We start from the raw sequence: 15,004 nt of genomic DNA, 5'->3' as shown, positions 1-15,004 counted from the left end.
GATTATGTTTTCGATCAAATTGACATTTAAATATGCTTTCTTTATTTTCTGCATTTGTGGCCGGGCGCAAGGACCGCGCGTAATACGATCGGAGTGGCAAACAATTTTAATACAGCCTTTTTCCGGAATTATTTGTGCACGAACAGTAAATTTTGGAGCCACAAGATTGCCATAAAAGCTGCTCAGAATGTACCAAAAACGATGTTTAGGGTCTAATTTTTACGATTTCCTCCCGGGGGAGGCCCCCGGACCCCCCCCACCGGGAGGGGGGGCCACCCCCCTCCCCGTACCCTCCCCCTGCGAGCCGCTGCGCGGCTCGCTTCGAGCCACTTCGTGGCTCGCCTGCTACTTTTTCTTATCAGCCACCTACTCTAAATTTTTTTGAGAAGGCTGCTAGCACATCTAGATCACAACACTGGCGCAAAATTTTGTTCATGGGGGTGCCTGGTGTAATGGCAGAGACCTTTGGCTCAGAACCAAGAGGTCCAGGGTTCGAATCCTGCCAAGTCACCAACCTTGTACCCTTGCATTTTCCTCACTTAGCTCAGGTGAAAATGAGTATGCCAGAATGATCATTATCATGATGGTGGGCATCGAAAAGGAAACCAAACCAATTTCAAAACGTAAGAATATAGAGTTTATCAATGAACAATGTAACATTAAGTTTGGACAATATATTCCCCTATAAGAAGGAGTTGTGAGAAACAACACGACACGAGCGAACACCCTGAAATAGACCTCTTTAGCCGTAAATATATCGGCAGTAAAAATTCCTAACTGATATGGTGCTCAGCTGGCTACATACATTTGTAGAACATGGCTGCCATGGGGTCCCCTAATGAGAAAGACAGAGGACCACAAGGAGATAGCCTGGGTGCCAGGCTCAGAGTTAAGGCCATTGTGTGGGATCAAGGCCTGTTATACCTTTGGGGGCATGTACCTTAGCTGGCCTGTGTGGGCTGGGGAAGCAGCCTGACATCCAGGCTACCATATTGGCCCTGGGGTCGAAGATCTGGCCTGTACGTGTAGGCCCTGGAAGCAGCCTGGCACCCAGGCTAGAAGAAAGGGACATACACAATAACCACCAGGGTGGTTGACCTGTGGCATGTCATACCAAGTTTTAAACATGGATCTTTGCAGGAGTGGCAAAATTTAAACAGGGACACTTCTCTCCCCACCCCCTACCACAAAGCGCATCCCCTACCCCCTACCCCTCTCCCCCCCCCCACATAGGGCTGATCTGATCTAGCCCTACAGGAGGGGGAACCTGGGGGGGAAACACCCCCAACCCCCCAGGACAGATCAAAGCATCTGTTAACCATTTAGGCTGTAGTTTTTGAAATGCCATTGTTTTAATTGTACAGATATTTATGTACTTCAATGTAATTCTTGCTTCCATCTACTGTGGTAGTGTAATTGTTGTAATGTGTGTAGGACAGCATCAGCTGAATTGCTGCCTAGTGCTCCAGGTGTCTAACCCTTGCAGTTGCATAAAGAAAGAAAGATCAAAGCCCCACCACCTTACACATAGACCCCCCCCTACAGCCCTTACACATGGACCCCCCCTACAACCCTGAGACAGTTCCACACAGCTGTTGGGCTGCTTCAGACTTCACGCTGGGTTTATGCCTGACAGGGGCAAACCTCAGCCAGCAGGCTGGAAATTTTTATTTCCTCAATTTTGCAATAGAAAATATTAGAGACGTTTATTGCAAATTCATGCCCAAAGGCTAATTGCAAGTTACAAACATAATAGGACAATGAAACAGAGTATAAAATAACTTTAAAACGGACATAATGAAATGTAATTGTCTAAAACTATTGCTATGTCTAAAACTAAACTGGCCAGCTGCCAGCAGTTTCCAATAACTTATTAGGTTCCTCCAAACCAGCACAAAAAAACTGGCAGAGCTAAATAAAAACCACACATGGAAGTCATCCATAAAACTCTGCTTGTGTGGCCAAAACACTGTCACTTAACGGCACACCCCCCATTCTTCAAGTGAACTCTGCCAGCAGTGCATAAATGTTGTTGTACACAGAACCGTGCTTTATCCAGAACAATGCTCAGGCACAGTTCTGGATAGTCCACGCATGTCCAGAACTGTTTTTATCCCGAATCAGAGTAGAGTAGAGCAGCATCTACTGGTCAGGAATAGTTCTGGATAGTCCAAGCGCATTCAGAACCGTGCCTGGGGCAAGTCTATGTCGTTAGATACATGGAGACTATCCAGAACCGTGCCTGATCCTAACCCTAACCCCTTCAGGCATAGAACTAGATAGGCACAGTTCTGGATACGACAGAGACTATCCAGAACCGTGCCTGATCCTAACCCTCACCCATACAGGCATAGAACTAGATAGGCACGGTTCTGGATACAATAATTTAATGTTCCCACTTCTGGGAGAGTCCATTTCTGTAAGGGGGTGATCAGGGTAGACAGAACTGTGGTACTTACCGGGTAGTGGACACCTTCATGGACACAGACACCTGGAGGGAGACAAAGGGAAAGGAAAAAAGTGTTATTTCAAGGAAAATATTTGAAAAAATTAGAAGCACTGCTTCAATTTTGGGTGCACAAAAGTTCATCATTTTTATGTTTATCGTTTTTACGTCAAACCACTGCATTGATGGATGGAAAAAACTGTAACAACTAGGAGGAAAAGGACATTCAACTTATGGGGTCAAAATATGAGCATATGAGTTGATCCAGTACTAAAATTTTTTTTCTTTTTTTTCGCAAATCAGAAAAAACGAAGAGGCAAATCAGAGAACCAAGAAATTAAATTGGTGTGGCCTCATTATTTTTGCACTCAGCATTTGGGCCCTATGATGGCCCACAAAACTGTTCATGCGGAAAACTGAACTGTAAAATTATCTGGACAGGCGAATCAAGAGGACAAAATCCCAAATAAACAGCAGCCTTGTAGTCATAACAGCCAGGATTACAGGAGAAACTTGGCTCAGGGTCAGATTCCAGCAGGACTGAGCACACAATGGGGACTACTGTCTGATGTGTGACCAACCACCACCACACAAGAAATACAGTAGTCATGCCTTGCAGTTGCAGTACCAGAGTTATCAACCCAGGATTCTTTCCTAGAACTATCACAGAGTGGAACTTGCTGTCACCTAGTACAGTAGGGGCATTGTCATTAGATAGCTTTAAACAATGTCTAGAGTTAGATGTTCAGGGGCAAGGTGTAACAACTAAACAAGTCAATTGGTGTAATGTAGCCAGCTGCCGCCGCGCCGCGCCGCGTGCCTGAGAAGCTGGTGTGTTATGTTGAAAGGCGGTTATACAGATACAGAAACAGAACCCCCATACACACCCCTACACCAGCTGCCCCCATCACACCCTCCCACAGCAGGACCAGGCATAATTACCTGACCTAAAACAACACAGACATGCCTGCAGGATAATCCCTACACCCCTACTCCATACATCCCTACTACCACCACACAACCCCCATACACACCCCTGTACCAACTGTCCCCAACAGACCCTCCCCCAGCATGCTCAGGTATAATGACTTGTCAGAACTTTACCAGCCCTGACCTAAAACAACACTGGATGCCTGCAGGATAATCCCCCCTGTTATGAGTCAAAGCTTGCTGGTAACTTACTGGATCTGGTCTTGCTGATTAACACAGCCTTTCTTGCCTCTGGAATGTCCCTTTATAACTTTCTGCTGGACAACAATGGGGGCCTGCAAGCCCTTTTCCGTAGAGCGTAATTGGTCATTTTAATATTCTACGTAGAGCGTAGACGGACCGCTCTAAAATTTTGCGTAGAGCATATTCGCCGTTTTAATTCTACGTAAAATGTAATTGAGAGGTTTCCGAATCCAGCGAAGAGCGTTGTCGGGACCCCCCCCCCTTGCAGGCCCTCAACAATCACTGGGCCCCTCCCCCCCTATGCCTTTTACCGTAGAACGTAATCGGCCGTTTTAATTCTATGTAAAGCGCTGTGGATGGACAGCTACAATTAGTAGAGCGTAATTGGCGCATTTTGCGTAGAGCGCAATTCGCCCCTTTAATTCTATGTAATGCATTGTACTAGTAAATGCATTGTAGCTAGCCGGCATTTATCGTAAAGCGTAATGGGGGAGGCTTCTTGAATTCAGAGTAATACGTAGCCAACTCTCAAAATTTAGTGTTGTCGGGCTGATGTGCAATAACGTTATCTATAATGTCCTTGTTCTGGTGAAGATTAACTTGTACATTCAGGAATATCTGTGAAACAAATAATTTCTTTGGATCAGCCCATCCCTTAAACTTAAAGCCGACCATCACAGTACAAAGTGTTATTTTCCATTTTCTGACCTGTTGATTTAAACTGCAAACAAAACTTTGGGAAACGATAACAGAACTTTGCCAAATACTAACACAACTTTCCAGGCCGCAAACAAAACTACTCAAACTGTTAAAACAACTTTCCTGCAGTTGAGGGAGCCCAGCTGACGTCCTGACAAACTTGGTACAGCTGGCAATGCAGCTCTAGGGTCTGACATTCATTTTTTTTAGCTTGAAAGTGAGTGGTAGAATTTTTTTTTTCAGTGTTCTGCAATGTTGCAGAATGTTAAAATTTTGCTATGCAATTCAGAATTACTTTCTGCGCATACACACTTAAAAGTCTGGATCTAAACCCATGGCATATAAAAAATTGCATGTTGGCAAACATTTTACCATCAATTTGAAAAATACATGCAAAATTACTTGTATGTTATGAGTCAGCAGTAGACACAAAAGCTGTCAGCTCAGTTCCAGGGTTTGATCTACATTTTTCGTAGCTTGCAGTGTTAGAAATGCCAACCTGCAGTCTGCATTTATCACTATCATTGTAAATTACCAGCGTCACAAAGACTTGACAGACAATTCACACTGATTATCACAACCTTGTTAATAGATGGCCACACTTCACACAAGACAAAAAGTGCAAAATTTTTCCCCAGATTCAAATTTTTCTTCACATGACAGAAGCATACAGAGCCAGTTATTTCCCTCGAACCGTCATCGAGTGGAACACACTACCAGGTACACTCATATCTTGCACATCCCTTGATGCATTTAAGGCGGGATTGGCCAGTCACCTTGGCCTCTCCGCCAATACCCAGCTGTAGGGTCATTTTTGTTTTCTGGTGTGGCTTTTGTATATAGTTGCACATTTCGGTTTCTTCTTTTTGCAATTTATTATTTATAGATCATTTTTCATTTGTTTGTATATTTTTGTTGCGCACCACCACCTGCCACACCAGCTGCACCTCCTTTCCCGGGACGTGATGTGCCGTGAGGCACTTTGTCCCGTATCATGTAGATGTAGATGTAGATAAAACTGTTACTATTTATTACCGTTGTAGTAAAACTACTGGTACAATCATGGAGGTAAAAATTACCTCCATGGTACAATGCATCACAAAAACATGACAGGCAATATACACTAATCATCACAACCATGTTAATATGACAACATTTCACAACAAAAATGCACAAAATTTTCCCCTAGCTTCAAATTTTTTGTTCCCCAAGTGATGAGATCCTGTTTACTTGGGCCAACTGTGATGTTAGCTGGTAGACAGGCAATAGTTTCTAGTTCAAGGACTTCCTCAGACATTATCAAGTCTGTTTGCTGGCTGATTGCCAGTACAAGGATCTCCAAGCAGATATTTAGGTGGCTACAAGTAACAAGACTGTATCAAATTGGCAACATTGTGTCAAATTGGCAGGGCTGTAGCCAATATACCACCAGAGAAACGATTAGCCCAATGGAGGTAATTCAACCAGGCCGGCTATGTTGTCTATATGCAGTCAGAAAATAGCACATAAAATCTCCCAAAGACCCTGAAGACCCCCAAATCCCCCAGATTTTGGCATGCTATGGAGGCTATCTCTTGTCGACATGTCAGATCGTGCTGATGTCGTTTTGTGGACTGTAGCTAAATGCACTCCTGTGTTTGCAGCGATGACAGCAAAAATGGCCTGAATTTGTGGCCTGATTGCGAATCAAAATAAACGGAGAAACTCCTGGGCTAACTGCGGGGAAGTTAGAGTTCGGGTTAGGGTACTCTCCAAGCAGAGGTTTGGGTTTCCGCTTATTTTTTGCGTGTTTGGGCTTTCTTTTTAGCACTAGGTTACCGTAAAAAGAAGATACCATTGCAAAAGAAAACCCGTTAAAAAAAGCCTTAACACACACCAAAAAGCCAAAACCCAAACCTCTGTTTTGAGTTTGAGTAGCCTCCATAGCATGCCAAAAACTGGGGGTTTGGGGAGTCTTCAGGGTCTTTGGGAGCTTTTATGATATGCTATTTTCTGATTGCATATAGACAACATAGCCGGCCTGGTTAAATTACACCCGTTTTTTGAACTGGGCTAATCAGAAAACAGCCGAAGACCACCAGATCTGATCCCAAGTTCTATAAGCCTGCTACAAAGGCTAAAGGTTTATAGGGTTAGGGACCGTGTTATGGTTCTATTGTTGTCGGTAAGCGGTCTATTCACGTGTGTAAATAGTACAATAATACCGTCTGGTTCTTACCAAAACAAGGCAGATAGAGTTGCTAGTACATTTGTACCATGCCTCTACCAGGCTTCGGGAGGCGGCTGGAAAGGGTAGAAATTGGCCAAAATACTGAGAGACAACATGCCGAGGGAGTTGGTCCGCTAGAGAGTACGTTTACCGTCTTTTTGCCGCACTATACTCTCTAGCGGACCAACTCCCTCGGCATGTTATCACTCTACTTGCACAATTTCTACTCTTTGCAGCCTCCTCTCGAAGCCTGGTAGAGGCTAATAATTTCAAACTTACCGTGTGTGGTGGTTAGCGTAGCCAGGCCGCTTAGGATGACCAGCACGGTCCTGGTGACGCTATAAGATCCCAACATGGCTGCGGGGAGGCCACGGCTGGGAATCGTCAGATCTACCGGGCCGGGTAGTGAGATTCAGTCGGGCGGGCGGGCTAGTCCGCCCCGCCGGAGCCCGTTACTCTCTCCCGTGGCACAAACCCAGCTCTACGAGCCCGTCCAGGCGGGGCTAGTCCGTTCTTTCGGCGGCTGCAGGCTTGCCGGAGCCCCGTGGGAAACTTGTCGCGACGCCCGGCGGCCTTTCCACCGAAGAATGTCGGCCACACACTCCGGTAAAAGGGTCAAGTTTCACCCGCCGCCAAACTACCAAACAGGCACCGCTACTCCACGGCTAGTCTGAGCTTTAATACGGGGTCGCTTTCCCCCGAAATCCCCGCCAAAATGCCCCGGTTAGTCCGATAGGAACGTCTCCAAGGGGTTATTGTTGTTCCTTGGATGGTTGGAGCGTCTTGAGGGCCGCTACAAGGAGAGAAAGTCGGAGGGAAAGTTCTTGGTGCGGTCCGTTCGGCGTCTGGCAAGGAGCCACGGAGAACATACACATGGGACGGGCTGTTCCACTCGGCCAGGGGGGTGTTCTGTTGTTGACGTTATGCCTAGGCCACATCAAATAAATTTTATGGATGACATCACATCAACGCGTGCATTAATTTTCGGCTGATTTTGAAGAAGAAGAAAAAAGAAATTTTGTTGCCTTCTGACAGTGGTAAACGTGCCGAAAATGGGCAAATATGTATGATGCCATGCGGGAACGTGGATGGCAAATAACTCGGAAGAGAGGAGACAAGAAAAGGCTCTGATTTAATGTTTTGCTTCTTAGGCCACAGCAAGTAAATTTTATGGATGACATTCTCCGCAGACTCCAAATCTAATGCGAGTGGGCGAAAAAAACAAGAGGGATGAAAAAAACAAGGTTCCTACATTTTAAAATTTTGACTCAATCATTGTACAAATGGTTTTGATTCAGTGGAAACATATATACCATACAGTGGAAACAAATATACACAGCCAGCATCACATATCACTGCAACAAAGTAAGAAACAAAACATTAAATCAGATCCTTTTCTTGTCTCCTCTCTTCAAACCTCTGCTTGGAGAGTGTACCAAAGACACCTCCAGCATCACACAAGAGTTAAATATGAGAGAGACAGTTGTCTCTGAACTGGACCAAGCACAAACCAGCACCAAGAGACCACGTCTAGCATGATACTAGACGTTAAACAAGGACAACAACATCAGAATCTGTAATATAAGTTGTAATCACCCTTTAATACGACTCCCGATATTCGTTCACAAGACCGTGGTACTTTTAATGTCTACTTTTCATACTTCAAGTGCTGTGACCAAACTAGTATTTTTACACGGCAACAACTTATAAACGGGTCTCTAAATTAAGAAGTTATTGTACTAAGTACATTGTACAAACTATTATGAGAAAGAGGTCAAAAATATAGAAGTTCTTGGCTTCCAGAAACCTTTTCGTTTTTTTCCCAAATAAATGAAGCTCTTGTTGCAAAACCACTTCTAGAATACAGAATATACAGCCCTACAAATAATTTTTCACACTGTAACGGCGAGGAGTTTCGACATCTAGCGACTGAAGAAGAAATTGCAGCAAAGAAATTGCGGTATCATTTGGGTAATCAGGTACAAACTTTTGACCTTTCCCCTGCGAAAGCACTGGCCCGTGTCCGCCATTTTGTCCAGCGGCAGGAAGATCGTTTCTCTAAAATCTGAGCCGGTTTTTAGGAAGATTCGGCGTTTTGTCGACCCTACAACAACAGAAACACACAGGTGAGACGTTTGTTGGTTATTCATCTTCACTAGTTGATGTATGACAGCAAGATTGGACCAGGAGAGCGAATTTGGGTTTTTGCATTAGGCCACAGCAAGTATTAAATATGGATGACAACCGCGCGCGCATTGATTTTAGGCTGATTTTGGAAAAAAAAACAAGAAATTTTGTTGCCTTCTGACAGTGGTCAACGTGCCGAAAATGGGCAAAGATGTCTGTTGCCATGCCGGAACGTGGATGGCAGATAACTATGAAGAGAGGAGACAAGAAAAGGCTCTGATTTAATGTCTTGTTTCTTACTTTGATGCAGTGATATGTGATGTTGGCTGTGTACATGTGATGTTCCCACTGAATCAAAATCATCAGTACCATGATTGAGTCAAAATTTTACAATGTAGGAACCTTTTTTTTTTTGGCCCGCCTTGTTTTTTTTTGCCCGCTCGCATTAGATTTGGAGTCTGCGGAGGATGTCATCCATAAAATTTACTTGCTGTGGCCTTATAAGTTATATTAAGATTTGTATGGGAGAGGGGGGCGGTCATATGAATGTAACATTGAAATGTACATGTACTTGTACAGAAAGGAGTAACTCGAAGGTTTCTGACCCCCGGGAATCGAACCCAGCGTGTCAGCTCACAACCAGCGCACTGTAGAACAGAGACATTTAGGGGTAGTTTCTTGGAATGCCCTACCTGGCCTGACCATCTGGTAATGGCTAAGACAATTGAGCATTTTAAAGCTGGGATAGCCAGCCATTATGGCTTCCCTACGTAGCTGTACCCAGCTGTAGGAATGTGGCCAATCCCCAGCTACGACTTCTGTAGATAGTCACTGCTCTAGTCAAGCAAGAAGACCCAGGTTCAATCCCCAGGGTTGGACCCAGACATGTCCGGACTTGCACCCAGACGTTGTGCCCTTGGGAAAGGCACTTAACACGCATTTCCCCCCTCAGTTAGAGGGTTCCTGGACCCTACTAGGGTTTGGGTTGGCGTTAGGAAGAGCATCCAGCCGTAAAAATCTTGCTTCAAAAAAAGACTTGTACCTGTTGCAAGCACATCTAACCCCCGGTTGGGGAAAAATGACGTTAAATTCGGTTTAAAAAAAAAAACTTTTTTGTTCTTGTTTGTTTTTTTCTCACCACCACCACCGGTCACGCTGGGGAAGGACCACTCCCTAAGCACTAGGCCCCGCAAGGCGTGTTGCTTAGTGTTGTGTAGATGTAGATGAAACCGACTCACCCAAAAGATCCAGGACCCAATTTGGGCCGGTAGTTAGTGACGCCTATATACTCGCTGTTACATATGTATATGGACATCCGTCAAAAGTAAGTGCTGCGTTTTTGCCCAGACTATTTTAGGGTACCTTTGAGGGTAGCTACAAAATCCAGTGACTGCCACTTGTTTTGGTTGAAACGAGTGACTTTGAATTTTTTACTCCATTCATTGTTATTCAGTCTGTTTTAAATCTGTTGTGTTTTTCTTACTGTTGTTTTTAGAAATGGCTGAGAGAAGCTGTGAGATTCCTGTGGACAAACAGCCAACAGACAAACCGCATAAATGTGACAAGTGCGACTATTCTACTGCATGGAAAAGCCATTTAGAGCAACACATCGTGGCCAAACACACAGGAGACAAACCCTACATGTGTGGGGAGTGCGGATTCAGGACAGCTTACAGGTCTGCTCTAACCATGCATATGGCTAAACACACTGGAGACAAACCCTACATGTGCGGGGAGTGTGGATACAGGACAGCTTACAAGTCTGACCTATCCCGACATATGAGAACCCACACAGGAGACAAACCCTACATGTGCGGGGAGTGTGGATACAGGACAGCTTACTCGCCTGTTCTCGCCGTACATATGAGAACCCATACAGGTGAGAAACCCTACAAATGTGACCAGTGCGACTTTTCCTTTGCACAGAAAGGCCATTTGGACCGACACATGTCTAAACACACTGGAGACAAACCCTACATGTGTGGGGAGTGCGAATACAGGACAGCTAAAAGGTCTGACCTATTCAGGCATATGAGGACCCATACAGGTGAGAAACCCTACAAATGTGACCAGTGTGACTATTCTGCTGTACGGAAAAGCGGTTTAGACCAACACATCTTGGCTAAACACACTGAAGACAAACCCTACATGTGTAGGGAGTGTGGATACAGGACAACTCAAAAGTCTGCTCTAACCCGACATATGAAGACCCATACTGGTGTGAAACCATAGAAATGTGACCAGTGAGACTATTTTACTGAACATAAAGCCTGTCGAGCCACGCAAATGGCTAAATATACGGGAGCCAAACTGTATAAATGTTTGGGGAGCTTATTTGGACACAGGACAGCTTTTAGGCCTAACCTATCTGCACACACAAAGCCCCTGCTGTACTTGGCAGCACACTGTGATAGTTCAATAAGAAAAAACACTTTTTGAATTTGTCAATCCTTGGTTAACAACTCTGGTGTTTCTAGTTCTGTTCTGAGGTAGTATTTAGGCACTTACTTAGCAGGGTTGGACAAGTTTTCAAAAGTCCACTTGCCTTATCGGGCAAGTACATGGTCATTTCCACTTGCCCGAACCAACTTTTTACTTGCCCAAAATACGACACATTTCTATGCATTTTACTAGCAGAAAGAGTTTATAATGTTGGATGCTTTATTTATCAAAATTGTTTAAAACTTGGTTGAAATACTGCTGGGGCTAAAACTTTGCATCCAAAAAATGTACTTGCCCAATCGGGCAAGTACTGGGGGATATTTACTTGCCCGAACAGTGCTTTTACTTGCCCTGGGCAAGTGGGCAATGGGACTTGTCCAACCCTGCTTAGTAGTTGGTACATTCACCAGTTTATTAGTAATTTTGTACATCATGCATAGTCTGGACATTTTTCGCCAGTCCTATAATATACTAGTAACCAAGTGTTTTACTAACTCTTTCCCAAAATTGCTCTGTTATACATCTAAATACAATTAAAATCTGCCAATGACATAGGTTGTGTGTGTGTTCATGTTCTTTATTCTTGGTTGTGTGAAGGAAGTCTTGGTTGTGGATAAACTACATTGTACAGTGTGTAGTAGGGCACCTAAGGACAAAACTCCCAAGGAAGACAAATGTGGGTTTATCTACCACATAAGTTGCCAGGGAAACACTAACAGAGGCCCCTGTCGGGAAACTAAAAACCAGGTTTCTAGAACATAGACGACCCAGTTCTGTTGCATCTGAGGTGTCACAGCACATCCACATAGAATCACCGGGACACACAGTGGATCTGGAGGGGGTCAGAATCTTGGATACCGAACAGGATTACTTCAAGAGAGGCATAAAAGAGGTCATATACATCAGGGTACTTCAACCATCGCTCAACCGGGACGGGGGGCGATATCGACTTCAGACAACCTTTGACCCTTTGCTGACGTCACACGTGTGAAAAATCATGTGTCCACAGCATTTGGGTAAGATAACTGAGGAAGACTGAGTGATTCAGTCGAAAATTTCTGTTGAGTCAAATTTTGAGTTGGAGAAAAGTTTAAGTTTGTCATAATGTGATTTACCAACTCAGATGAACTTTCATGCTGATGTAGTAGGACATGTTCAGGTTGAGCTGGTTTTGACATCTAGTTTAGGTCCTCACATCATACAGCATGTCCAGGGCAAAAGATATATAAAAAAGGAAGTTCGGCTGCAGTGCCAATGTCAGCCACAAGGAGGCCAAAATTTTACCTTTGCCTTCCTTTGACCTACCCACATACCAAATATTACCACAATCCATAAACGCCTTCTTAAGTTATGCTGACCACAAGTCACACACCACACAGACACACATGCAGACACGCACGCACGCTCACACATGCACACACAGGCACAGAGACAGACACAAACACGTACACAGACAGGCACACACACACACATACAGACACACAAACACGTACAGAGACAGACACACACACACAGACCATAAAGATTTTCATGTAGGTAAACAAGCTGAAATATATATTTTAAGGAATCAGACTGAAACGCTGTTCAAACAGTGTAATCTGACAGTTACTGTTTTATTTGGGTAATCAGGTGTATTTGACCTTTAACCTGTTGAAGCAGTGACCCGTGTCAGCGCTTGTCCGCCATTTTGTCCAGCGGCAGGAAGATCGTTTCTCTAAAATCTGAGCCGGTTTTAAGGAAGATTCAGCGTCTTGTCGACCCTACAACAACAGAAACACACAGGTGAGACATCATCTTCACTGGTATGGCAGCAAGATTGGACCAGGAAGGTTATATGTGTCTGCAATTTTGATTTGTATATCCCTCTGAAAATTAATCTATGGGGGAGGGGGGCAGCATGGTTACCATTCTCTAAAGGTCGGCTTTGCGGGTGTTCCGGCCGGACAGAGGCTGCTTGGCACATGATAGGTCCGTCTTCGGGGCGGCAGAAATAATAACTTATTGGGGAATTGAGGAATTAACGGTATAGGCGAGTTCTTATATCTGTTGGTTTGTGCTCGGACAGTCCTACTCTCCAAGCAGCGGTTTGGGTTTGGGTTTATTTTTAGCGTGTTTTTAGGCCTTTTTTATCGGGGTTTCTCTTGCACTGAATTTCTTCCCACCAGGTAGGAAAAAAAGTCAGTGCAAGAGAAACCCAGATAAAAGAGGCCTAAAAACACGCTAAAAATAACCCCAAGCCCAAACCTCTGCTTGGAGAGTAGGACTGTCTAGCATCTCGCTGTTTCTAGTACTAGGGCCAGTTATTTGTGATCTCTGTGGAGGTAGCCAGTCTCTGTACTCGGACCTTTATGATGACCGGTGCTTATGATGATGATGATAATTACAGGAATATTAATTCACGCATTACAGTAAATCTTGACAAATGCTAGTATACATCATATGCAAGGAAGTTTTAGTGGGCTATAAGCATGTAAGTCACTGACGAAAGCTAGTGGATACTAGCTGAAACGTCTGACCGTTTCCAAAATCATATCCAGTTGCTTGAGTAATTGTTTTTGGCATATCGTATTACCTGGATGTCTAACCTTCATCGACGTAACCTGCTTGTTAGTCGGTGAACATTTCTTTGTCATTCCATCTGTTTTAATTCTGTTGTGTTTTTCTTACTGTTGTTTTTAGAAATGGCTGAGAGAAGCTGTGAGATTCCTGAGGAGAAACTGCCAAAAGCCAAACCCTACAAATGTGACCAGTGCGACTATTCTACCGCACATAAAGGCCATTTAGGGGAACACATGGCTAAACACACTGGAATAAAACCCTACATGTGCGGGGAGTGTGGATACAGGACGGTTAAAAGGTCTGACTTATCCAAACATATGAGAACCCATACAGGAGAAAAACCCTACAAGTGTGACAAGTGCGACTATTCTGCTGTACAGAAAGGCCATTTGGACCAACACATGGCAAAACACACAGGAGAAAATCCCTACAAGTGTAATCAGTGTGACTATTCTACTGCACAGAAACGCAATTTGGACATACACATGGCTAAACACACTGGAAACAAACCCTACAAGTGTGAGGAGTGTGGATATAGGACGGCCTATAGGTCTGTGCTATCCAAGCATATGGCTAAACACACTGGAGACAAACCCTACATTTGTGGGAAGTGTGGATTCAGGACAGCTTACAAGTCTGCTCTAACCACGCATATGAGGACCCATACAGGTGAGAAACCCTACAAGTGTGACCAGTGTGACTATTCTGCTGCACGGCAAGACCATTTGGACCAACACATGGCTAGACACACTGGGGAAAAACCCTACATGTGTGGGGAGTGTGGATACAGGGCAACTCAAAAGTCTGTGCTATCCAAGCATATGGCTAAACACACTGGAGACAAACCCTACATGTGTGGGGAGTGTGGACTCAGGACGGCTTATAGGTCTGCTCTAACCCAACATATGAAGAGCCATACTGGAGACAAACCCTACAAATGTGACCAGTGCGACTTTTCTGCTGCACGGAAAGGCCATTTAGACCAACACATGGCTAAACACTCTGGTGAGAAACCCTACAAGTGTGACCTGTGTGACTTTGCTACTGCATGGAAAAGCAATCTAAACCAACACATGGATACACACACTGGGGGAAAACCTTACAAGTGTGACCAGTGTGACTACTCTGGTGCACGTCAATACCATTTGGACCAACACATGTCTAAACACACCGGTGAGAAACCCTACATGTGTGGGGAGTGTGGATACAGAACAGCTAACAGGTCTGCTCTATCCAAGCATATGAGGACCCATACTGGTGAGAAACCCTACAAGTGTGACCAGTGTGACTTTTCTACAGCACGGCAAGACCATTTGGACCAACACATTATGGCTAAACACACAGGAGAC

General features: G+C 44.5%; 1 protein-coding gene and 2 pseudogenes across 1 annotated transcript; 2 read left to right on the top strand and 1 right to left on the bottom strand.

Moving 5' to 3' along the window:
• LOC109481283 overlaps positions 1-6,892 on the bottom strand; it is an 87,948-nt pseudogene extending 81,056 nt beyond the window's left edge.
• A 1,577-nt stretch (positions 6,893-8,469) lies between these two features.
• Positions 8,470-11,163, top strand: LOC109481376 (zinc finger protein 578-like). Its single transcript, XM_019783931.1, has 2 exons — positions 8,470-8,653; positions 10,150-11,163. Exon 2 carries the CDS (start codon positions 10,152-10,154, stop codon positions 10,884-10,886), a length of 735 nt encoding a protein of 244 aa, XP_019639490.1. The 5' UTR covers positions 8,470-8,653; positions 10,150-10,151; the 3' UTR covers positions 10,887-11,163.
• A 1,554-nt stretch (positions 11,164-12,717) lies between these two features.
• On the top strand, positions 12,718-14,998 carry LOC109481362 (annotated as a pseudogene).
• The last annotated feature ends 6 nt before the right edge of the window (positions 14,999-15,004 follow it).

Source organism: Branchiostoma belcheri, unplaced genomic scaffold (assembly GCF_001625305.1).
Source record: "Branchiostoma belcheri isolate BF01 breed outbred unplaced genomic scaffold, Haploidv18h27 scaffold55, whole genome shotgun sequence".
Lineage (NCBI taxonomy): Eukaryota > Metazoa > Chordata > Leptocardii > Amphioxiformes > Branchiostomatidae > Branchiostoma > Branchiostoma belcheri.
This window is presented reverse-complemented; position numbering and strand designations above follow the sequence as displayed.

Bases quoted from the DNA above. Each gene is read 5' to 3' on its own strand.
- LOC109481376 (XM_019783931.1), top strand. From the start codon at position 10,152: ATGGCTGAGAGAAGCTGTGAGATTCCTGTGGACAAACAGCCAACAGAC.